Source organism: Thunnus thynnus, chromosome 9, assembly GCF_963924715.1.
Source record: "Thunnus thynnus chromosome 9, fThuThy2.1, whole genome shotgun sequence".
Lineage (NCBI taxonomy): Eukaryota > Metazoa > Chordata > Actinopteri > Scombriformes > Scombridae > Thunnus > Thunnus thynnus.
The window spans coordinates 35,250,621-35,275,620 of record NC_089525.1 but is presented as its reverse complement, the minus strand read 5'-3'; the positions used below and the strand labels follow the sequence as shown (position 1 = coordinate 35,275,620).

The 25,000-nt window shown below is 43.7% G+C and overlaps 2 protein-coding genes across 4 annotated transcripts in view; both read left to right on the top strand.

Moving 5' to 3' along the window:
* rnf130 (ring finger protein 130) overlaps positions 1-11,711 on the top strand; it is a 38,560-nt gene extending 26,849 nt beyond the window's left edge. Inside the window, exons 8-10 of the mRNA XM_067598297.1 lie at positions 1,391-1,487; positions 6,902-7,088; positions 7,731-11,711. Coding sequence (XP_067454398.1) covers positions 1,391-1,487; positions 6,902-7,088; positions 7,731-7,843 — 397 coding nt within the window. The 3' untranslated portion in view covers positions 7,844-11,711. The remainder of the gene's footprint in view (positions 1-1,390; positions 1,488-6,901; positions 7,089-7,730) is intronic.
* Positions 11,712-18,099: 6,388 nt separating this feature from the next.
* Positions 18,100-25,000, top strand: part of LOC137188679 (TBC1 domain family member 9B) — a 28,456-nt gene continuing 21,555 nt past the window's right edge. Inside the window, exons 1-8 of one of the 3 annotated variants that reach the window (XM_067598295.1) lie at positions 18,100-18,421; positions 21,936-22,046; positions 22,138-22,256; positions 22,324-22,555; positions 23,238-23,496; positions 23,686-23,893; positions 23,964-24,161; positions 24,244-24,366. In XM_067598295.1, coding sequence (XP_067454396.1) covers positions 18,304-18,421; positions 21,936-22,046; positions 22,138-22,256; positions 22,324-22,555; positions 23,238-23,496; positions 23,686-23,893; positions 23,964-24,161; positions 24,244-24,366 — 1,368 coding nt within the window. In that variant the 5' untranslated portion in view covers positions 18,100-18,303. Of the gene's footprint in view, positions 18,422-21,935; positions 22,047-22,124; positions 22,257-22,323; positions 22,556-23,237; positions 23,497-23,685; positions 23,894-23,963; positions 24,162-24,243; positions 24,367-25,000 lie in introns of all 3 variants that reach the window. The other 2 variants (XM_067598294.1, XM_067598296.1) reach the window with 2 other exon arrangements.

Here is a 25,000-nt window from a genome sequence, read left to right as displayed (position 1 = left end):
TGTCAAGTTAAACATGTCAGATTAAACATGTCAAGTTAAACATGCCAGGTTAAACATGTCAGATTAAACATGTCACATTAAACATGTCAGATTAAACATGTCAGATTAAACATATCAGGTTAAACATGCCAGTTTAAACATGTCAGATTAAGCATGTCAGGTTAAACATGTCAGATTAAACATGCCAGTTTAAACATGTCACATTAAACATGTCAAGTTAAACATGTCAGATTAAACATGTCAGGTTAAACATGCCAGTTTAAACATGTCAGATTAAACATGTCAGGTTAAACATGCCAGTTTAAACATGTCAGATTAAACATGTCAGGTTAAACATGTCAGATTAAACATGCCAGTTTAAACATGTCTGGTTAAACATGTCAGATTAAACATGTCAGAATAAACATGTCAGTTAAAACATGTCAGATTAAACATGTCACATTAAACATGTCAGATTAAACATGTCAGGTCAAACATGTCAGATTAAACATGTCTGATTAAACATGTCAGATTAAACATGCCAGTTTAAACATGCCAGATTAAACATGTCAAGTTAAACATGTCAGGTTAAACATGTCAGATTAAACATGACAAGTTAAACATGTCAGATTAAACATGTCAGATTAAACGTATCAAGTTAAACATGTCAAGTTAAACATGTCAGATTAAACATGTCAGGTTAAACATGCCAGTTTAAACATATCAGATTAAACATGTCAGATTAAACGTCAGTTAAAACATGTCAGGTTAAACATGTCAGATTAAACATGTTAGGTTAAACATGTCAGATTAAACGTCAGTTAAAACATGTCAGATTAAACATGTCATGTTAAACATGTCAAATTAAATATTTCAGATTAAAATGTTAGGTTAAACATGTCAGATTAAACGTCAGTTAAAACATGTCAGATTAAACATGTCATGTTAAACATGTCATGTTAAACATGTCAAATTAAATATTTCAGATTAAAATGTTAGGTTAAACATGTCAGATTACATATGGCAGATTACATCATATTAAACATGTCAAATTAAATATTTCAGATTGAAACATGTCAGATTAAATTTGTCAGATTAAATTTGTCAGATTAAACGTCAGATTGTAATACGTCAGATTAAACATGTCAGATTAAATGTCAGATTAAACTAGTCAGATTATAATATGTCAGATTAAATATGTCAGATTTTAACATGTCAGGTTGTGTGAACTCCTTCAAGCTGAATCTTCACAGATGATTAGACAGGAACCATGAAGAAGAGCGACACTTTTGTTTCAGATGTTCGGACACATGAAGTCACAACTCTTCAATTAAAAGAAAAAGACCATTATCATTATCATTATAAATAATATGATGTTGAAATATCTCATCAGAAATGTTTGTGTGTGCAGACATGTCTTCCATAAAGTGTGTGTGGACCCCTGGCTGAATGAACACTGCACCTGTCCCATGTGCAAACTCAACATCCTCAAAGCTCTTGGCATCATGGTGAGTCATCACTGATATAAACAACGCTAAACGCTGCCCTTCTTATCGGTTAGCTCGGATATAAACAACGCTAAACGCTGCCGTTCTTATCAGTTAGCTCGGATATAAACAACGCTAAACGCTGCCGTTCTTATCAGTTAGCTCGGATATAAACAACGCTAAACGCTGCCGTTCTTATCAGTTAGCTCGGACATAAACAACGCTAAACGCTGCCGCTCTTATTGGTTAGCTCGGATATAAACAACGCTAAACGCTGCCGCTCTTATCGGTTAGCTTGGACATAAACAACGCTAAACGCTGCCGTTCTTATCAGTTAGCTCAGATATAAACAACGCTAAACGCTGCCATTCTTATCGGTTAGCTTGGACATAAACAACGCTAAACGCTGCCGCTCTTATTGGTTAGCTCGGATATAAACAACGCTAAACGCTGCCGCTCTTATTGGTTAGCTCAGATACAAACAACGCTAAACGCTGCCGTTCGTATCGGTTAGCTCGGACATAAACAACGCTACACGCTGCCGTTCGTATCGGTTAGCTTGGATATAAACAACGCTAAACGCTGCCGTTCTTATCAGTTAGCTCAGATATAAACAACGCTAAACGCTGCCGTTCTTATCAGTTAGCTCGGATATAAACAACGCTAAACGCTGCCGCTCTTATTGGTTAGCTCGGATATAAACAACGCTAAACGCTGCCGCTCTTATTGGTTAGCTTGGACATAAACAACGCTAAACGCTGCCGCTCTTATTGGTTAGCTCGGATATAAATAACGCTAAACGCTGCCGCTCTTATTGGTTAGCTCGGATATAAACAACGCTAAACGCTGCCGTTCTTATCAGTTAGCTTAGATATAAACAACGCTAAACGCTGCCGCTCTTATCGGTTAGCTCGGATATAAACAACGCTAAACGCTGCCGCTCTTATTGGTTAGCTCGGATATAAACAACGCTAAACGCTGCCGCTCTTATGGTTAGCTCGGATACAAACAACGCTAAACGCTGCCGTTCGTATCGGTTAGCTCGGACATAAACAACGCTACACGCTGCCGTTCGTATCGGTTAGCTTGGATATAAACAACGCTAAACGCTGCCGCTCTTATTGGTTAGCTCGGATATAAACAACGCTAAATGCTGCCGTTCTTATCGGTCAGCTGGGATATAAACTACAGTAAATGCTACGGTTCTTAAAGATAAGCTCTGATATAAACAACGCTAAATGCTGCGCGTGTACAGTCTATGTCTAATACTATGTAGCAAAAAGAAGGGAAAACTAGCGGGAGTGTGCTTGTGTGTGTGTTTGTGGGCAAGATGGCGGACATGATCGCAGAAGATGAAGTCACCCGAGAATCAAAATGCGTATAAAATAAATAAAATAAATGTGTATGTGTGCACACGTGTGTGTGTAGCAAGAGAGGGAAGAAAGAGGAGGGAAAGCGACCGTAGCGTCTGTAACGCATGTTGACACAAACACAGCAGTCCTGAGTGGGACAAACAGAAGACAGTCTAGCGTGGTGAACACAACTAAACAGGCAGCAATTCAAATACTTTGCACAGTGTTGCAGGCAAAAGGACTCGGCGGTCTGTTAAATCACACAACAAACCACGAGCAATAAAGCTTAAAAAGCTAAAAGCTAATAACACACAATCAAACACCGTTTCTGCCCAGACATCCCTTACTTTACCGCTTCAGAAAGCGAGTGGGCTGCGTTTCAGTCTGTCTTTTGGGTCCAGCTCAGTTTCTCGGCTCGGACGCTGACGGGCCTTCCTCTCACTCTGTTGGCGGGTTTGATGGTAGCTGATCCTTGGTGGGCGTTGTGGAGAAAACAGAGGAGTTGACTCAATTAAAGACAAGTAGGGCACGGAGGTGGTCCTTCGTTCTGTGGAGAAATCCTTCCTCCCTTCTGCAGGCAGTGAGAGTGCTGAGGTGCAGCAGGAGTCTGTCTCTCAGTTCGGGTGAACACCAGGAAAAGTTTCAGCTCATCCAGCGAGGGGAGACTCATCAAACTCGGTGAGGGGAATCGCACATGCACGGGGTTACCTCCTTTAGTGAACCGGCTCACGGAGAAAGCAAAGCTTCCTCTGGTGCAGTTACAATGGATGGCTGTGTGCAGCCGATACTTAAAGCTGCGGTGACATCACAGCTGCGTTGCCATGACTCCCGGTGGCGTTGGTGCGTCTCGCCAACAATAGTTTGGGACTTCCCAGATTTCACATCAAGGTGCGAACTGCAAAAACAGGCTTTTGTCTGTGGGATGTCAGTTCAATTTACCAGCATCAATGAAAGTTAAAAATGAAGAAGTCGCAGATGAAGAAACTGCAGAAGGATTTAAGTACAGTGGAAACCGCTAATAGTGATCACATCTGTCCGGTCAAATATCACTATAAACAGATGATTATTGTAACTGATGGCATTCAGAATACCATCTAATTGACATTTGTATATTTATTAGCCTACATGAATATAAATTAATGAACAGACAACTTCACTATTTACTGGATTTTATTGACAGCGGGTTCTGACTTTTGCTAATGACAAGTTCCTTCTTTTCCCCAACAGCAAAACAGGTGAAGATAGCGATGACCCCCCCCCCCCCCCTTATTGTCATAAGCTTCAAGGAGACGACATTTGACGACTTTCTGTTTCCTGTCATGATTTTAAGGTTCACGCAGCAGCCTCAGGTGGACAATAATGGTGCCGCAGCCATTTATCATGGAAGTAAAGTACAAAAAATAGAATTACCATAGTTGTAAAATGTTTTTCCATTTGTTCTCATGAAAAGACCCAAAAACAACACTGTAAGCAGCCTACTTGATTACTGTAGGCAACTTATTTAAACAGCATTGACCATGATGAAGACTATTACTATTAGCACTAACAAGATTAGCACACTGTCTCTTGGATAAATGCAGACATTTTAAAACTAAAGAAAGAACAGGATCTTGTCTTAAAAACTGCAATAAAAACTAAATCGAGTCATGACAGACAACACTTTGCTCATTTAAGGAACAAGGTGGTAAAGAAACTAAGAAAAGCTAAGGCAGATTTTTTCTTGACCGTAATAGAAAAGGAAAGAGGTCATTCTAAAAACTAACAGGACATCACAATAAAGAAAGGAAACTTCTTGAACTTAAAGTAAATGGAAAGCTTAACCACTACTTTATTGATTCTGTAGCTACCATTTGCACAATGTTTTTAACTTGAGTACACAAATGTTTGTCCAGTTAATACGATGGAACCGGCTTTCAGCATCAGGAATGTCACTAATTCAGAGGTTACCAGAATGATTAGATCTCTTAAGCCATCCAGAGAAAAAGGATATTTTTGATATGGATGCAGTTAAGAGCTCATTACAACACTAACTAATCCTATTACCAAAATTATTAACCTCTTGATTTCTCAGGGAATGTTTCCGTTTGGAAGTTTGCTGTTGTCGTTCCAATATTTAAAGGTGGGGATCCCCTTTCTACTGCAATTACAGGCCTGTCAGTATCCTGCCCACAGTATCAAAGAAGTGGTAGCTGAACAGATCATCTGCTATCTGAACACTAATCATCAATCAGCTGCCCTTCATCTGTCCATAGGAGTCCCACAAGGATCTATCCTGGGCCCATTGCTATTTACATTATATATCAATGATTTCCCATCTGTATGTCCTGACACCAACACCTAGACGTATGCTGATGACACTGTAATTTATGTACATGGTGGCAGCATGACACAAGTTGCTAATGAACTCACAAACTCCATGGCTCATGTAACAGCATGTGTCTAGAACAGTATGCATGCTAACAGTTCTAGTGTAGAGCCGGATGTCTTTGTATCAGGGGAGAGGCTACAGGTCGTATCTGAATACAAGCACCTCGGTGTTTTGATTGATTCCAAACTTTCATTCAAGGCTCAGGTGAAAAATGTTGGTAACCGGGTCAAATTCAATCTTTCAAATTTCAGGTTCAGATTATATGTCTAAGATGTACATGCAGTCCATGGTCATTTCCCATATCATTTACTGTTTAACAACCTGGTCGCAGGCTAGCAACACTACTCTAAAACCAATAGAGTCTTTGTATAAACAAACACTTAAAATCCTTGATAAGAAACCGGTACATTTTCATCATTGCCCAATATTAAAAAAACATAACATGTTGAGTTGGGAAAACATGATTAAATATGTAGATGTTTGTCTTATGTACAAGATTATATACGGTTTGACCTCTCCTCCACTCAGACAGTTTGTCAACATAAGAACAACTGCATATGGGTTCACAAGAGGTGCAGCAAGAGGGGATTGCATCATCCCACTCAGTCAGTCTAGACTAGACTGGAACTCCATCCCAGCAACTATTAGAGAACTGGACACATACAGTTCATTTAGAGCTCATTTACAGAAATGGTTTATTAGTACTCAGCTCTGTCAGCACTAAGACGTAGTCGCACTTCGCTGTCTACTGTCACCTGTCGCTATCTTGCTACCTGCATGTCTTACTGTGCTTTTAATGTGTCAGACTCATTTATGTATTTTACATACTGTGCATGCTTTTTATGTCTGTGCTTCTGCTTTGCATGTTTTAGTTAGTGTCTAATAATATTCAATCTACATTTCTATTAACATGAATGTATTTATTGTTTACATATCTTGTATTATGAGCCTCTGTGTTGCATGTTTTAAGGATGTCCTGAATGATGTTTTTATTAACATTAATATATTCTTTTTCTTTCATTTTATTATTTGTTCTGCATGCTTATTAATGATCTTCATATTCTGTTTTTAAGGGAGACTCTGTAACATCTGTCCAGGGACTACAGATGACTCTGGCACATTTACAGCAATGTTTATTAATGTGCACTGTCCCTGTTAAATAAACAAACAAATAAATAAATAAATAAGCATTTGTATGTAGGAATAGCAATGATCACTATAAGCTGTTTCCACTGTTTGGACTTTATTTAATTTCCTTTTTGTCTTCACAGCTTGAACAAAATGAGCGAATGAATAAATAACCTCAAAACAACGTTGGCGCACTTTTATTTCTTAAATGATAAAAAGTTTGTAACTGAAAGAATTCACTTTGTGACAAAAGTTACCACGAATAAACTGGAGATTAACTGAAGTATTTTATTAAAGTCCCTGATAGTTCTTCCATCTTTCGTTTCCAAACACGAACATGGCAACAGTGCTGCGAGTGCAAAAATACACCTGACTGAACCGTCTTTTGGGAGTGCGTTTCCTCTCGAGTTAGCCTGCCGCAGAGCAGTTACCATGGTTACTGAGCAGCAAATCATATAAGCCACAGTAATGGAAAGGACTTCTCATTTAAATTAGCGAAACTTGATGGAACAGCCCTCTGTTCTTATTGGTTAGCTCTGATATAAACAACAGGAAGTCTGTCTCCGTCTGTCTCTGTGTGTCCACAGACCAGTCTTCCCTGCGTGGACAGCGTGGTGTTGGACGTGGAGCGTCTGGGTGTCAGTCGGGCGTCCAGCAGCCAGAGGGCGCCGCTGAGCGACAGCAGTCAGCCGTCCATCAGCCTGGAGCCGCTCAGCCCCCCCCACCCTGAGGCCACGCCCAGGGCTCCTGCTGACATCACTGTTGCTGTGACCAGTAAGAACACAGCATGAGGCAGTTAATGGATTTCTGGGTCTGGCAAATAAACTAGATGATTGGAGACAAAAGCGTGATGATCTAATCGCCCATTTGACAGACGGCCAACGAGCCGTTGTTTGATGTTGACATTTTTTAAAATAAAGGACCAAAATGTGTACTTTGTGTACTGTTACACTTCAAGTGTTGATTGATAATTATTGCTCCAATTTTCTCTGTAAGAATCCTAATTAATTAATTAAAATGTCCATGTGGATCCAAATCTGTCCAAAACGGCTGCAGTTCAATATTTAAGGTCCAATAAAGAAATAAAGAATAATAGTAGGTCATTTTATCCTTCTTAGTGATGTTATTTGTTTTTGGGGTTTTTTTCTCTGCTCTTTTATTATTTCAGCTTCCATCAGTGTTCCTGTTTTTTAGTTTTATTTGTGTGTCTGATGTTGTTCTGTTTGTCTGAAACAAAGAAAACAACATCAGAAACTAACAAGTCTGGAATTAGTGGAACCTCCTTGAATAAACCTTGAATTCACTGATATCCTAGTTTAATAATCCATCTGTGTTGATGAGAAAAAATTATATTTGAGGGATAAAATAATGTGATTTTGGTTTGAACTGAATGTTGATTCTTCTTCTTCTCGTCAGGCGGCGGTCACTTCTTCAACAGGAACTCGATGTCTCCTCGCAGCGTCGTCTGTGAGATGGAGCTGCCAGACATTCAGGCCTCGCATGACCTGTATGACGACAACAAGTCCTGAGGCTTGTTGTCACGGTTACGACCCCCTCCCATCACCACCACCTCCCTCCTGCTGATGGACGGACAATCTTTCAGGACGGGGGGGTTGATAATGACGACCTGGACTGACTTTTGATCATTTATTACATCGACTGAACTCTGGGTCCTGGTCTCAGTTTAGACTCTCGTATTTTATTTCCCAAGAAGAAAAACTCTGGATGAGGAACCACAGACGGCAGTTTTTAAACAAATAATCCAGAGAACTGAACTCCAGAACCACCCTGACCCAGGATCCAGAACCTGAACTCAGCCCCCTGGTGGACGGTAGTGTTGTTGTTGTTTAGTTCCTACAAAAGTTCCTGAATTCCTGAAAGGGTTCTTTGCTTCCTGGAAAACTTTCCTGAATCCCTCAGTGGTTTCCTGAAACAGGTACCAGGGTCAGGGGATCCTAAAAGGGATCTTTGGTTCCTGGAAAACTTGGTGGCTGATATGTTCGTGGAAAAGAGATCCTAAAATGGTTCCTGAAAATGGTTCCTGGAAAAGGTTCTGGGTTCTGGAAAAGGTCTTTGACTTCCTAAAATGCTTCCGCGAAAACTTTATTAGCTGCTTAAGAGGTTCCTGGTTCCTGAAGAGGGTTTCTGGAAAAGATCCTGATTTCTTAAAAGATTCCTGGGTCTCTGGAAATGTTCCCAGGATCCTAAAGAGGTTCTGGAAACATTCCCAGGGTCTTAAAAGGTTCTTGGATTCTCGGAAAATGTCCTAGTTCCTAAAGGCTCCTGTAAAAGTTCCTGAGTGCCTAAAAGTGTTCCTGGAAAAGTTCTTGAGGTCTTTAAAGGGTTCCTTTGTTCCTGGAAAACTTTCTGAGCTCCTAAAGGGGTTCCTGGGTTCCTGGAAAACAGGTCCAAAGATTTACAGCAGAGACAATCTCACCTGACCAGAACCAGAGTGAACCCAAAGACCCTGATGTTCTGCATTCAGTCTGTCGGTCTAAACCTGCTGATTCATTAAACCGACATTCTGATTGGCTGCCTGAAGACGCATCATTAACGGACTGTTTTCTGTCTGTAAATACTGACTGAGCTGATTCTTCCCGTCCTGAAACTAGAACCAGAGGTAGACCTCTACCGGTGGTCCTCTGTGGACTGTTCACTGTCACAGTGTTAACTCCCCTGTAGCAAAAAACATTTGATTTAAAGGAACAGTACAACACTTAAGTGAATCCTCCTGCTCTCTGTTCAGTCATAATTGGGGTTCCTCAGGGGGGGCGTCCTGGCCTCGGTCCTCCAGTTTCAATCTGTCAGAGGATCATTTTAGTTTCATCACAAACAGGTCAGGTCCGCGTTTATCGAGAGGAATCAGTCTGAACGTTCAGTTATCGATGAAGCTTCCTGACCTTCAGCAGCAGATTGAGACAAAATTTTTACACAAATGATCACGACGTGTTGTTTAGCTGTGACTGAAGATTATTTTGATTGTCAATTAATCTGCTGATTATTTACTCAATTCATCATTTTATCTATAAAATGGTGAGAATTCATATACGAGAGCTCAGAGTGATGTCTCTGCAGAAGCTGGTTTTAATGAAGATTAAAGATATTTCATCATTGTCAATTACAAAAAGAAAAACAGAAAATCAATATATTGGAGAAGCTGAACCAGCAGATGTTTGATATTTGACTTGAATGACTGAAATTATTTTTCGATTATCAAAATAGTTACAGATTTTTTTTCCAGTCAACTAACCGATTAATCAACTAATCATTGCAGCTCTAAAGTATTGTAGTTCCCTTTAGACAAAGGTACAAACCTAAATTCAGGAAATAGTTCCACTTATTATGTGTACAAATAACTTAGTGTATTTAACAAGTTACTGAGATCATATGCGCAAAACTGTGATGTCAAAGTTAATAAAAAGCTCAGTATCATAATGATATTCACATACAAGTAAACAAACTCGCATGGCTTAAATACATAAATAAATAAGTCTAGGCGACATGGAAATTAGAGCAGTAGATGATTCCAGTCACATGGTTTTACAGCCTGTGACTGCTGCATCATGTATATAATGTGCAGTTTTGAACAAGCAATGAAAGGTTCACCTCTCAATAACAATATGGACCTTCTTCATTATATCTCCTAAAGGTTGGAAAACATACTTCTGTAATGTGTTGGAAATACAGCCAACAGTATAAACACATCTCAAATATTAAAGCTCCAGTATTATTGAAATATATGAATAAATGAGGTTTGACCTGCTGTAGTTGAGATATTTCTCATTAAGCAGAAATGTTATTGGAGTTTGAGTCCTGCTCGTTATCCTAATGTGACTTCGGGTGTTTGTGGGGACATCGGTTGTTTGTCAGGACGTCGTGTGTTTGTGAGGATGTCGGGTGTTTGTGGGGACTTCGGGTGTTTGTGGGGACGTCGGGTGTTTGTGGGGACATCGGTTGTTTGTCAGGACGTCGTGTGTTTGTGGGGACGTCGGGTGTTTGTCAGGACGTCGTGTGTTTGTGAGGACGTCGGGTGTTTGTCAGGACGTCGTGTGTTTGTGAGGACGTCGGGTGTTTGTCAGGACGTCGGGTGTTTGTGGGGACTTCGGGTGTTTGTGGGGACGTCGGGTGTTTGTGGGGACGTCGGTTGTTTGTCAGGACGTCGGGTGTTTGTGAGGACGTCGGGTGTTTGTGAAGACGTCGGGTGTTTGTGGGGACGTCTGGTGTTTGTGGGGACGTCGGGTGTTTGTGAAGACGTCGGGTGTTTGTGGGGACGTCGGGTGTTTGTGGGGACGTCTGGTGTTTGTGGGGACGTCGGGTGTTTGTGGGGACGTCGGGTGTTTGTGGGGACGTCGGGTGTTTGTGAGGATGTCGGGTGTTTGTGGGGACGTCGGGTGTTTGTGGGGACGTCGGGTGTTTGTGGGGACGTCGGGTGTTTGTGAAGACGTCGGGTGTTAGTGAGGATGTCGGGTGTTTGTGGGGACGTCGGGTGTTTGTGGGGACGTCGGGTGTTTGTGGGGACGTCGGGTGTTTGTGGGGACGTCGGGTGTTTGTGGGGACGTCGGGTGTTTGTGAGGACGTTGGGTCCAGGACATGGTTAGCCTAGCTTAGCACAAAGATTGGATGCAGAGGGAAATTGCTAGTATAGCTCCATCATAAGAGAAAAATGAATGTACCCTATTAGCTAAGCAGCTAACAGAGATCAAAACTGACAGAAACATAATGGACTCTGGTGTGTGAAGAGGTTTTTAATGGATGTTGTTTCCAGTTTAAAAGGTTTTTACACCTTAAAATACTTTCAAAAATCAAACAATAAACATAAAAGTTTGCACTTTGAAGGTTATGAATCTCTTTAAACGTGATAGTTGGTTGACCCCATATTTTTGGTTTAATTAATGGATAAATGACTGGATTATGGTGTAATTTGAGGGGTAAATAAACAGCATGATAGTCATCTGTGCTGTTTGGTGAATTAAACATGGAAACACTTCAACAGTCCACTCATTAATCATTGAATCTCTATTTCCCATCACACATTTATGAAACACTGATGTCTGCTTGTGTTCAGTAAACGGAGGATCGGAGGGTTTGCTGAAGTGATGGACTGCTCCTTTAACATGTATTACAGCTTGTGAATTACTCAGCGTGTACTAATCAGCCCTCAGTGAAAGGCACCGTATATAAACAACATTATACAATCTATAATCTGACCCATAGATCAATATTATCTCTGAAGTGGCCTAATGAAGTCCTGCAGGTCTCTGAGCTTCTGTCTCTGTGTTCTCGTCTCTGTGTCCATGTATACTGATGATGATGAAGATGTGTGTTATGCTTTCAGTTCACTGTGTCTTTTACTGCCTCAGCATCAAAGTGTCATTAAAGTGTCATTATTGCCTTTAACACTCAGACTCTGCCTTTATTCATCCACAGAGGAAATAACTTTGATCAATACAGGAAAAGCCTGATCACCCTCATTCACCAACCGTGAGCTGGGAGTCACCAGCAAGGTTAGGGTTTGGGTTAGAGCTTAATGGCTGGGAGGACTCACACCAGGTCAATAATGTATGCAGGTGCAAGGTCGTTCAAGGCTTTAAAAGTCAGCAATAAGATTTTAAAATCAATGTGAAACTAGTGCAGTGCCTGTTCAAAATGTGCCTGTTCAGATGTCTCAGTACCTCATGCAGGCTATCAGTAGATGCTACAATTTACCCATGTTCCCTAAACGCCTCTCATGCAGGCTATCAGTAGACGCTACAATTTATCCATGTTCCCTAAACGCCTCTCATGCAGGCTATCAGTAGACGCTACAATTTACCCATGTTCCCTAAACGCCTCTCATGCAGGCTATCAGTAGACGCTACAATTTACCCATGTTCCCTAAACGCCTCATATGCAGGCTATCAGTAGACGCTACAATTTACCCATGTTCCCTAAACGCCTCTCACGCAGGCTATCAGTAGACGCTACAATTTACCCATGTTCCCTAAACGCCTCTCACGCAGGCTATCAGTAGACGCTACAATTTACCCATGTTCCCTAAACGCCTCTCACGCAGGCTATCAGTAGACGCTACAATTTACCCATGTTCCCTAAACGCCTCTCACGCAGGCTATCAGTAGACGCTACAATTTACCCATGTTCCCTAAACGCCTCTCACGCAGGCTATCAGTAGACGCTACAATTAACCCATGTTCCCTAAAAGCCTCTCACGCAGGCTATCAGTAGACGCTACAATTTACCCATGTTCCCTAAACGCCTCTCATGCAGGCTATCAGTAGACGCTACAATTTACCCATGTTCCCTAAACGCCTCATATGCAGGCTATCAGTAGACGCTACAATTTACCCATGTTCCCTAAACGCCTCTCACGCAGGCTATCAGTAGACGCTACAATTTACCCATGTTCCCTAAACGCCTCTCACGCAGGCTATCAGTAGACGCTACAATTTACCCATGTTCCCTAAACGCCTCTCACGCAGGCTATCAGTAGACGCTACAATTTACCCATGTTCCCTAAACGCCTCTCACGCAGGCTATCAGTAGACGCTACAATTTACCCATGTTCCCTAAACGCCTCTCACGCAGGCTATCAGTAGACGCTACAATTAACCCATGTTCCCTAAAAGCCTCTCACGCAGGCTATCAGTAGACGCTACAATTTACCCATGTTCCCTAAACGCCTCTCACGCAGGCTATCAGTAGACGCTACAATTTACCCATGTTCCCTAAACGCCTCTCACGCAGGCTATCAGTAGACGCTACAATTTACCCATGTTCCCTAAACGCCTCTCACGCAGGCTATCAGTAGACGCTACAATTTACCCATGTTCCCTAAACGCCTCTCACGCAGGCTATCAGTAGACGCTACAATTAACCCATGTTCCCTAAACGCCTCTCATGCAGGCTATCAGTAGACACTACAATTAACCCATGTTCCCTAAACGCCTCTCATGCAGGCTATCAGTAGACGCTACAATTTATCCAAGTTCCCTAAATGCCTCTCATGCAGGCTATCAGTAGACGCTACAATTTACCCATGTTCCCTAAACGCCTCTCACGCAGGCTATCAGTAGACGCTACAATTTACCCATGTTCCCTAAACGCCTCTCACGCAGGCTATCAGTAGACGCTACAATTAACCCATGTTCCCTAAACGCCTCTCATGCAGGCTATCAGTAGACGCTACAATTAACCCATGTTCCCTAAATGCCTCTCATGCAGGCTATCAGTAGACGCTACAATTTATCCAAGTTCCCTAAATGCCTCTCATGCAGGCTATCAGTAGACGCTACAATTTACCCATGTTCCCTAAACGCCTCTCACGCAGGCTATCAGTAGACGCTACAATTAACCCATGTTCCCTAAACGCCTCTCACGCAGGCTATCAGTAGACGCTACAATTTATCCAAGTTCCCTAAATGCCTCTCATGCAGGCTATCAGTAGACGCTACAATTTACCCATGTTCCCTAAACGCCTCTCATGCAGGCTATCAGTAGACGCTACAATTTACCCATGTTCCCTAAACGCCTCTCACGCAGGCTATCAGTAGACGCTACAATTAACCCATGTTCCCTAAACGCCTCTCATGCAGGCTATCAGTAGACACTACAATTAACCCATGTTCCCTAAACGCCTCTCATGCAGGCTATCAGTAGATGCTACAATTTACCCATGTTCCCTAAACGCCTCTCATGCAGGCTATCAGTAGACGCTACAATTAACCCATGTTCCCTAAACGCCTCTCATGCAGGCTATCAGTAGACGCTACAATTTACCCATGTTCCCTAAACGCCTCTCATGCAGGCTATCAGTAGACGCTACAATTTACCCATGTTCCCTAAACGCCTCATATGCAGGCTATCAGTAGACGCTACAATTTACCCATGTTCCCTAAACGCCTCTCACGCAGGCTATCAGTAGACGCTACAATTTACCCATGTTCCCTAAACGCCTCTCACGCAGGCTATCAGTAGACGCTACAATTTACCCATGTTCCCTAAACGCCTCTCACGCAGGCTATCAGTAGACGCTACAATTTACCCATGTTCCCTAAACGCCTCTCACGCAGGCTATCAGTAGACGCTACAATTTACCCATGTTCCCTAAACGCCTCTCACGCAGGCTATCAGTAGACGCTACAATTAACCCATGTTCCCTAAAAGCCTCTCACGCAGGCTATCAGTAGACGCTACAATTTACCCATGTTCCCTAAACGCCTCTCACGCAGGCTATCAGTAGACGCTACAATTTACCCATGTTCCCTAAACGCCTCTCACGCAGGCTATCAGTAGACGCTACAATTTACCCATGTTCCCTAAACGCCTCTCATGCAGGCTATCAGTAGACGCTACAATTTACCCATGTTCCCTAAACGCCTCATATGCAGGCTATCAGTAGACGCTACAATTTACCCATGTTCCCTAAACGCCTCTCACGCAGGCTATCAGTAGACGCTACAATTTACCCATGTTCCCTAAACGCCTCTCACGCAAGCTATCAGTAGACGCTACAATTTACCCATGTTCCCTAAACGCCTCTCACGCAGGCTATCAGTAGACGCTACAATTAACCCATGTTCCCTAAAAGCCTCTCACGCAGGCTATCAGTAGACGCTACAATTTACCCATGTTCCCTAAACGCCTCTCACGCAGGCTATCAGTAGACGCTACAATTTACCCATGTTCCCTAAACGCCTCTCACGCAGGCTATCAGTAGACGCTACAATTTACCCATGTTCCCTAAATGCCTCTCACGCAGGCTATCAGTAGACGCTACAATTTACCCATGTTCCCTAAACGCCTCTCACGCAGGCTATCAGTAGACGCTACAATTAACCCATGTTCCCTAAACGCCTCTCATGCAGGCTATCAGTAGACACTACAATTAACCCATGTTCCCTAAACGCCTCTCATGCAGGCTATCAGTAGACGCTACAATTTATCCAAGTTCCCTAAATGCCTCTCATGCAGGCTATCAGTAGACGCTACAATTTACCCATGTTCCCTAAACGCCTCTCACGCAGGCTATCAGTAGACGCTACAATTTACCCATGTTCCCTAAACGCCTCTCACGCAGGCTATCAGTAGACGCTACAATTAACCCATGTTCCCTAAACGCCTCTCATGCAGGCTATCAGTAGACGCTACAATTAACCCATGTTCCCTAAACGCCTCTCATGCAGGCTATCAGTAGACGCTACAATTTATCCAAGTTCCCTAAATGCCTCTCATGCAGGCTATCAGTAGACGCTACAATTTACCCATGTTCCCTAAACGCCTCTCACGCAGGCTATCAGTAGACGCTACAATTTACCCATGTTCCCTAAACGCCTCTCACGCAGGCTATCAGTAGACGCTACAATTTATCCAAGTTCCCTAAATGCCTCTCATGCAGGCTATCAGTAGACGCTACAATTTACCCATGTTCCCTAAACGCCTCTCATGCAGGCTATCAGTAGACGCTACAATTTACCCATGTTCCCTAAACGCCTCTCACGCAGGCTATCAGTAGACGCTACAATTAACCCATGTTCCCTAAACGCCTCTCATGCAGGCTATCAGTAGACACTACAATTAACCCATGTTCCCTAAACGCCTCTCATGCAGGCTATCAGTAGACACTACAATTAACCCATGTTCCCTAAACGCCTCTCATGCAGGCTATCAGTAGACGCTACAATTTATCCAAGTTCCCTAAATGCCTCACAGAATTCACATATTGTTTAGTAACAATATATATATGCTAAATGTTTTTGTTTTTGAAAGCAAATTGTTTTATTGGCATATAAAATGACCCCCCACCCCTCTGATTTCATCAGGTGGGGGACAAATACATGATCCCGTCCTACTCAAACCAGCCGCCACTGATATGAACACAGAACTACTTTGCTAGCTGAGTCTGGTTGTAACTAAGATATCCGCTGAAAAAAATCATTGGACAGATTTAGCTGCTACGTCCACAAACTTCAGAGACATTTTCAAGCTAGTAGCGCCGTTCTACAGCTGATGGAGGATGATGGACTGGAAGCTCAGACAGACTCTCAACCGCGGGGAAAATGGTTAAGTTTCGCTGTGTATGGGGAGCTGGGTAATGATGATGATGATGAAGGGTTTGGGGTTTTCAGTGTGTCAGTGTAACTCGTCCCACAGTCTCAGAGTTCAGTCCAACAGTAAAGGATCCGTTTAGTTTTGTTTGACCCACTTTCTATCACTGGTCCTCTGGACACTGTAATAAAAGAAAATGTTGAGTTTAGTTTCATTGAAAAGGATATAAGATGGTAAATTCAGTGTGAATGTGTTTAAAGGCTGACTGCTGCTAATCCTGTCGGCCGGCCACAGTGAACAAGGTGAAGGCAGCCGGTTCATTCAGCCAACAGTCCTACTAGTCTACTGCAGTACAGCCTCACATGTAATGTATGTTTGAGTCACTAAAGGAACTGACTCTCATGTCCTCTGTTATATTCTTGGTGTCTTCAGACTGTTTAATACTGAGCAGGTTGGACAGCAAACAGCAGTAAGAGTCAGTTTATCACCAGGAAATTAAGGATTGTGAATAAATGAAAGAACATTTCATTCTAAAAGTAACTGAATGGATTCTTCCTCCTTTTTGGTGCCACCTACAGCATGGATGTATGATAAGAACTTATATACATTATTATTATATAATTTAATAGTACATCCATGATCTACTGGCTTCATGTGTCTTATAAGGTGTTTAAAGTTTAAAGCAACAAGACACAAAGATTGTTTACACAGAATCAATATATCTGATCTGTTCAATGATCAATTACAGATTTCACACAGATACAATATTTACACTCTGATTTTCATTTGGATCATTTATTGAACTTTTTTTCCAGGCTTCATTAAATAAGTCACACATTACCATCAACAGCCTCATTCTTCCAGACAAATGACTTCATGTGTTTCTGCTTTCAACTTCAGATTATCCACAATGACATTTTTGATATCCTGAGTGAACATTCTGGATAATATCTGTAAAATATTTCTTACGAGGAAAAACTCCCATTTCACATATCTACAATTAATATTGCAGTTATGTATATGAAGAATTACAGATATCCGCAATAAATATCCAGTTTAGTTATTAAATGTTAAAACGGCATTTATACTTTTCAAGGATTTAAAGATATCTTAAATTTAGTTGTAGATACCTTGAAATACAATTTCTACTGGTTAGAATATTATTGTAAATATATTTAATTGTCATTCTGACTAGTGAGAATAGTTTTGTCTGGAAATCTAAACTGTTATTACAGATAGGAGTGTTTTTCCATTAAATGTTAAAACTTGCCATAAGCGACTCCCTTATGTGACGTCATCTGACGCGTTGTTGAAAAAAAAGCTCGTTTGAAGGGCTCTGCTCAATATGCTCATTTTACCGCCTTAATTTCTGCCTTTATGTCTCGTTAAACTAATAAAATCATACATTAACCTTTCATAGGATCTTCATGATACATAAACTGTAAATCCAGTAAAAATTAAAACCTGCAAGTTGCTCTTCATCTTCCTTTTAGTAATCGAAATACCAAAGAAAACATCTTTCATCTTTTCAAGAGGAAATCATCTGCTGCGTAGAGTCACTTTATTAGACATTTAAAGGATAAAGTCCTTCCTCCCAGTATGAAACCACAGCTGGAACTGGTGGAACAGAATTCTGATCTCCGTGTTGTGACGACGAGCTGGAAGGTCTCCGTGTGTGACGTCATGACGCAGCGTATGCAGAGGGCGTGTCGGGACGCGTCAGATACGGAAGTGATGTGCAGTCAGCAGACTGAAAAAAAACAACAACAACATCAGCTCGGTGTTTGTCTGAATCACACGGAGCCGCGCGGTGTCACAGCTCCACACACACCGTCACACTCCGCTCCTCTACCCGCGGACACACCGTCTCACTCCGCTCCTCTACCCGCGGACACACCGTCACACTCCGCTTCTCTACCCGCGGAGGGTTCGCAGGCAGCGGGGACAGATGTGGATCCAGCCGGAGGAGGTGCTGCTGGCCGGAGCTCTGTGGGTGTCTGAGCGGGCCAACCCGTTCTTCATCCTACAGAGGAGGCGGGGGCACGGTCGCGGGGGGGGGCTGTCCGGTAAGTACCGGGTCTGTCTGTGGTCCGTTACAGCCGACTTTATACATGGTGGTGGGGAGGGGGAGGGGGAGGGGGAGGGGGTGAAGCTAACGGGCTTCTGGCTAGCTTCACTACTCATCCATTCTTAAAGTTCACGTTCACGTCCCCCACCGCGTTAAAGAGCGCGTTTTTACTCATCGTCCCCTCTAACCCTTCACATTCACATCCCTGACCGCTTTAAAAAGCGCGTTTTTACTCATCGTCCCCTCTAACCCTTCACATTCACATCCCTGACCGCTTTAAAAAGCGCGTTTTTACTCATCGTCCCCTCTAACCCTTCACATTCACATCTCTGACTGCTTTAAAAAGCGCCTTTTTGCTCCTCATCCCCTCTAACCCTTCACATTCACATCCCTGACCGCTTTAAAAAGCGCGTTTTTACTCATCGTCCCCTCTAACCCTTCACATTCACATCCCTGACCGCTTTAAAAAGCGCGTTTTTACTCCTTGTCCACTCTAACCCTTCACATTCACATCCCTGATCGCTTTAAAAAGCGTGTTTTTACTCATCGTCCCCTCTAACCCTTCACGTTCACATCCCTGACCGCTTTAAAAAACGCGTTTTCACTCATCGTCCCCTCTAACCCTTCACGTTCACATCCCTGACCGTTTTAAAAAGCGCGTTTTCACTCATCGTCCCCTCTAACCCTTCACGTTCACATCCCTGACCGCTTTAAAAAGCGCGTTTTTACTCATCGTCCCCTCTTACCCTTCACATTCACATCCCTGACCGCTTTAAAAAGCGCGTTTTTACTCCTTGTCCACTCTAACCCTTCACATTCACATCCCTGACCGCTTTAAAAAGCGCGTTTTTACTCATCGTCCCCTCTAACCCTTCACATTCACATCCCTGACCGCTTTAAAAAGCGCGTTTTTACTCATCGTCCCCTCTAACCCTTCACATTCACATCCCTGACTGCTTTAAAAAGCGCGTTTTTACTCATCGTCCCCTCTAACCCTTCACATTCACATCCCTGACCGCTTTAAAAAGCGCGTTTTTACTCCTTGTCCACTCTGACCCTTCACATTCACATCCCTGACCGCTTTAAAAAGTGCATTTTCACTCCCAGTCCCCTCTAACCCTTCACATTCACATCCCTGACCGCTTTAAAAAGCGCGTTTTTACTCCTTGTCCCCTCTAACCCTTCACATTCACATCCCTGACCGCTTTAAAAAGCGCGTTTTTACTCCTTGTCCACTCTAATCCTTCACATTCACATCCCTGACCGCTTTAAAAAGCGCATTTTTACTCATCATCCCCTCTAACCCTTCACATTCACATCCTTGACCGCTTTAAAAAGTGCGTTTTTACTCCTCGTCCCCTCTAACCCTTCACATTCAAATCCTTGACCACTTTAAAGAGCACCTTTTTGCTCCTCATCCCCTCTAACCCTTCACATTCACATACTTGACCGCTTTATAAAGCGCATTTTTGCTCCCCGTCCCCTCTAACCCCTCACATTCACATCCCTGACGGCTTTAAAAAGTGCGTTTTTGCTCCTCGTCCCCTCTAACCCTTCACATTCACATACCTGACCGCTTTAAAAAGTGCGTTTTTGCTCCTCATCCCCTCTAACCCTTCACATTCACATCCCTGACCGCTTTAAAAAGTGCATTTTCTCTCCCCTTGCCCTCTAACCCTTCACATTCACATCCCTGACCATTTTAAAAAGTGCATTGTCTCTCCTCGTCCACTCTAACCCTTCACACTCACATCCATGACTGTTTTAAAAAGCGAATTTTTGCTCCTCGTCCCCTCTACCCCTTCACATTCACATACCTGGCCGCTTTAAAAAGCGTGTTTTTGCTCCTTGTCCACTCTAACCCTTCACATTCACATCCCTGACCACATTAAAAAGTGCGTTTTCTCTGCCAGTGCCCTCTGACCCTTCACATTCACATACCTGGCCGCTTTAAAAAGCGTGCTTTTGCTCCTTGTCCACTCTAACCCTTCACATTCAAATCTTTGACCACTTTAAAAGCGCCTTTTTGCTCCTCGCCCCCTATAGCCCTTCACATTCACATCCCTGACTGCTTTAAAAAGTGCGTTTTCACTCCCGGTCCCCTCTAACCCTTCACATTCACATCCCTGACCGCTTTAAAAAGTGCGTTTTCACTCCCGGTCCCCTCTAACCCTTCATATTCACATCCCTGACCGCTTTAAAAAGTGCGTTTTCACTCCCGGTCCCCTCTAACCCTTCACATTCACATCCTTGACCGCTTGTAAAAGCACGTTTTTGCTCCTCGTCCCCTCTAATCCATCACGTTCACATCCCTGACCACTTTAAGAAGTGCGTTTTTGCTCCTCGTCCACTCTAATCCATCACGTTCACATCCCTGGCCACTTTAAAAAGCGGGTTTTTGCTCCTCGCCCCCTCTAACCCTTCACATTCGCATCCCTGACCGCTTTAAATAGTGCTTTTTCTCTCCTGGTCCCCTCTAACCCTTCACATTCACATCCCTGACCGCTTTAAAAAACACGTTTTTGCTCCTTGTACACTCTAACCCTTCACATTCACATCCCTGACTGCTTTAAAAAACACGTTTTTGCTCCTTGTACACTCTAATCCTTCACATTCACATCCCTGACCACTTTAAGAAGTGCGTTTTTGCTCCTTGTACACTCTAATCCTTCACATTCACATCCCTGACCACTTTAAGAAGTGCGTTTTTGCTCCTTGTCCCCTCTAACCCTTCAAGTTCACATCCCTGGCCACTTTAAAAAGCGCGTTTCTGTTCCTCATCCACTCTAATCCTTCTTATTCGAGTCCCTGACTGCTTTAAAAAGCGCGTTTTCACTCCCTGTCCCCTCTAATCATTCATGTTTATGTCCCTGACTGTGTTAAAGAGCATGTTTTCACTCATCACTTGCTCTAATTCTTCATGTTCATGTCCCTGACCATTTCAAAAAGCGCATTTTTGCTCCTCGTCACCTTTAATCCTTCATATTTACATCCCTGACCTCTTTAAAAAAGGTGTTTTTGCTCCTCTTCCCCTCTAATCCTTCTTATTCACATCCCTGACCGCTTGAAAGAGCGTGTTTTCACTCCCCGTCCCAATCATTCATGTTTAAATCCCTGACCGTGTTAAAGAGTGCGTTTTCACTCCTCCATACTAATAACAATAATAGCAGGAGAAGATGTCCAGGCTGGACCACGCTGTCATCACTCAGTCTTCAGAGTTTCCTTTTTGATGAAGCTTTAAAGTTAAAGCTTTATCAAGTTAGGGCCGACCAGGCTCGCCTTGGACCAGCCCTCAGTTATGCTGCTCTAGGCCTAGACTGCTGGGGGACTTCCCATGATGCACTGAGCTCCTCTCTCCTCCTCCTCCTCTCCATCTGTATGCATTCATGTCCCATTAATGCACATTACCAACTTGGCTTCTTCATTTTAAAGAGCGCGTTTTTGCTCCTCGTCTGCTCCAATCCTTCCTGTTCACGTCCCTGACCGCTGTCTACCTGTCCACTTGTGTGCAGGTCTCCTGGTTGGGACTCTGGATGTGGTCCTGGACTCCAGTGCTAGAGTGGCTCCTTACAGGATTCTGCTGCAAACTGCAGACTCCCAGATCTACTGGAACATTGCTTGTGGTGGGTCTGCTGGACTATACTGTACTGTAACATTACCCTACTGTACAGGACTGTACTGTACTGTACTGTGAACCTCAGCTGTGTCTTGCAGGCTCAAACAGGAAGGAGATCACGGAGCACTGGGATTGGCTGGAGTCCAACCTGCTCCAGACCATCTCCATCTTTGACAGTGATGAAGATGTCACCACATTCGTCAAAGGAAAGATTTGTGTACGTCACTTCCTGTTTGTCTTCTCTTGCTGTGTGTTCCTATCAGTGATGATGTCACTTTTTGCAGGGCCTCATCGCGGAGGAGAAGCGGCTGCAGCCGGGGGAGGAGCCTGAGGAGGACTGTGGGAAGTTTCGGGAGGCAGAGCTAAAGATGAGGCGGTTGTTCCGAATGCCGGAGGAGGAGAAGCTGGTGAATTATTACTCTTGCAGCTACTGGAAGGGCAGAGTGCCACGGCAGGGCTGGCTCTATCTATCCGTCAACCACTTGTGCTTCTACTCATTCCTATTGGGCAAGGAAGGTACGCCTGGCCAGTCACAGGCCAGCAGATCATGATGTCATTCATACAGTCTGTGCAGGATATATTCCAGGAGTACTTCTGTTGTTACCATAAGGTACTTCTGTAGGAGGTACTTCTGTAATTACCAGGAGTACTTCTGTATGTACCAGGAGTGCTTCTGTAGGTACCAGGATTACTTCTGTAGGTATCAGGAGGTATTTGTTACCAGGATTACTTCAGTAGGTACCAGGAAGTATTTGTTACCAAGATTACTTCTTTAGGTACCAGGAGGTATTTGTTAACAGGAGGTACTTCTGTAGGTACCAGGATTACTTCTGCAGGAACCAGGATTACTTCTGTAGTTACCAGTATTACTTCTGTAGGTACCAGGAGGTATTTGTTACCAGGAATACTTCTGTAGTTACCAGTATTACTTCTGTAGGTACCAGGAGGTATTTGTTACCAGGATTACTTCTGTAGTTACCAGTATTACTTCTGTAGGTACCAGGAGGTATTTGTTACCAGGATTACTTCTGTAGTTACCAGTATTACTTCTGTAGGTACCAGGAGGTATTTGTTACCAGGATTACTTCTGTAGTTACCATGAATACTTAAGATCAATAATATGCCAGGGAATGCAGTATTCATAGAACTATAGTTACAGATTTACTCACCTCCCCCCACTCCCTCCACCCTCTCCCAGTGACCTTGGTGGTGCAGTGGACGGAGGTCACCCAGCTGGAGAAGAATGCCACTCTTGTGTTCCCGGAGAGCGTCCGTGTCAGCACGCGTCACGAGGAACATTTCTTCTCCATGTTCCTCAACATCAACGACACCTTCAAGCTGATGGAGCAGCTTGCCAACATCGCCATGCGCCAGCTGCTAGACAACGAGGCGTTCGCTGCCGACCGCTCGCTGCCCAAACCCTGCAAGACGCTCAAGAACGTTTCTGCACTCAAGAGGTCTCACTCTGTTTAGTAACTGTACACCTGAGAGCATTTACTGTGCTCAGAACTGTATGTGCAGACAACATACATTTAACAAAGCATTCACACTGTATCAGCCTCTCCTCCTCCTCTCCATCTGACACATGTTCTCTCTCAGACAGGATGGTGTTGACCTTTTCCCTCTATCCTCTCTGGCTGCTGTAGGGACTTGGACGCGCGGGCAAAGAATGAGCGGTACCGGACCATGTTCAGGCTGACGCAGGACGAGCGTCTGGACGGACACACTGACTGCACGCTGTGGACGCCATTTGCGAAGATGCACGTAGTCGGACAGCTGTTCATCTCCAACAACTACATCTGTTTCAGCAGCAGAGAAGAAGAGCTGTGTCAGCTGATCATCCCGCTCAGAGAGGTGTGTACCGTACAGCTACTTGTGAACACCTGCAGCGGCCTCGTCTTACCCATGATCCTCTGCTCCTCAGGTGTCCATCGTGGAGAAAGCGGACAGCAGCAGTGTCCTACCTTGTCCCGTCTCCATCAGCACCAAGAACAAGATGACCTTCCTGTTCGCCAACCTCAAAGACCGGGACTTCCTGGTGCAGCGGATCTCTGACTTCCTGCAGCGGACGCCCGACAGCTGCTGGGGCGACACCAGCCCGCTGTCTCTGATTGGTCAATCGGTGCGTCGCTCACAACGGTGTCCAGGTTGTGTAGGGTGTGACACCATCCATTTTCTTCTTCTGATGTTTGCTTTGTTCTCAGGCACCTACCGGCTCCGAGTCTGTCAGCAAGGGGCGACATTACCATGCTGGCCTCCCCACCGCCAGCCGAGCGCTGCTGCAGCTCTACCAGCAGGAGGCTACAGAGGACCTGGGCCCCCGAGCTGTGAGTACTACACCGGTACTACACCGGTACTACACCTGTACTACACCTGTACTACACCTGTACTACACCGGTACTACACCTGTACTACACCTGTACTACACCGGTACTACACCGGTACTACACCTGTACTACACCGGTACTACACCTGTACTACACCAGTACTACACCGGTACTACACCTGTACTACACCAGTACTACATGGTAAATGGACTGTACTTGTAAAGCGCCTTTACAGTCTTCCAACCACTCAAAACTCTTTTACGCTACGACTTCACACACATTCATGCACTGAATAAGTACAGGGGCTACCATGCAATGTCCCAACCTGCCCATCAGAAGAAATCTAATCATTCACACACATTCTCACCAGCACTACACCTGTACTACACCGGTACTACACCGGTACTACATCTGTACTACACGGGTACTACACGGGTACTTCACCAGTACTACATGGGTACTACACTAGTAATACACCAGTACTACACCTGCACTACACTGGTACTACACCGGTACTACACCTGTACTACACCTGTACTACACCTGTACTACACCAGTACTACACCTGTACTACATCTGTACTACACGGATACTTCACCAGTACTACATGGGTACTACACTGGTAATACACCAG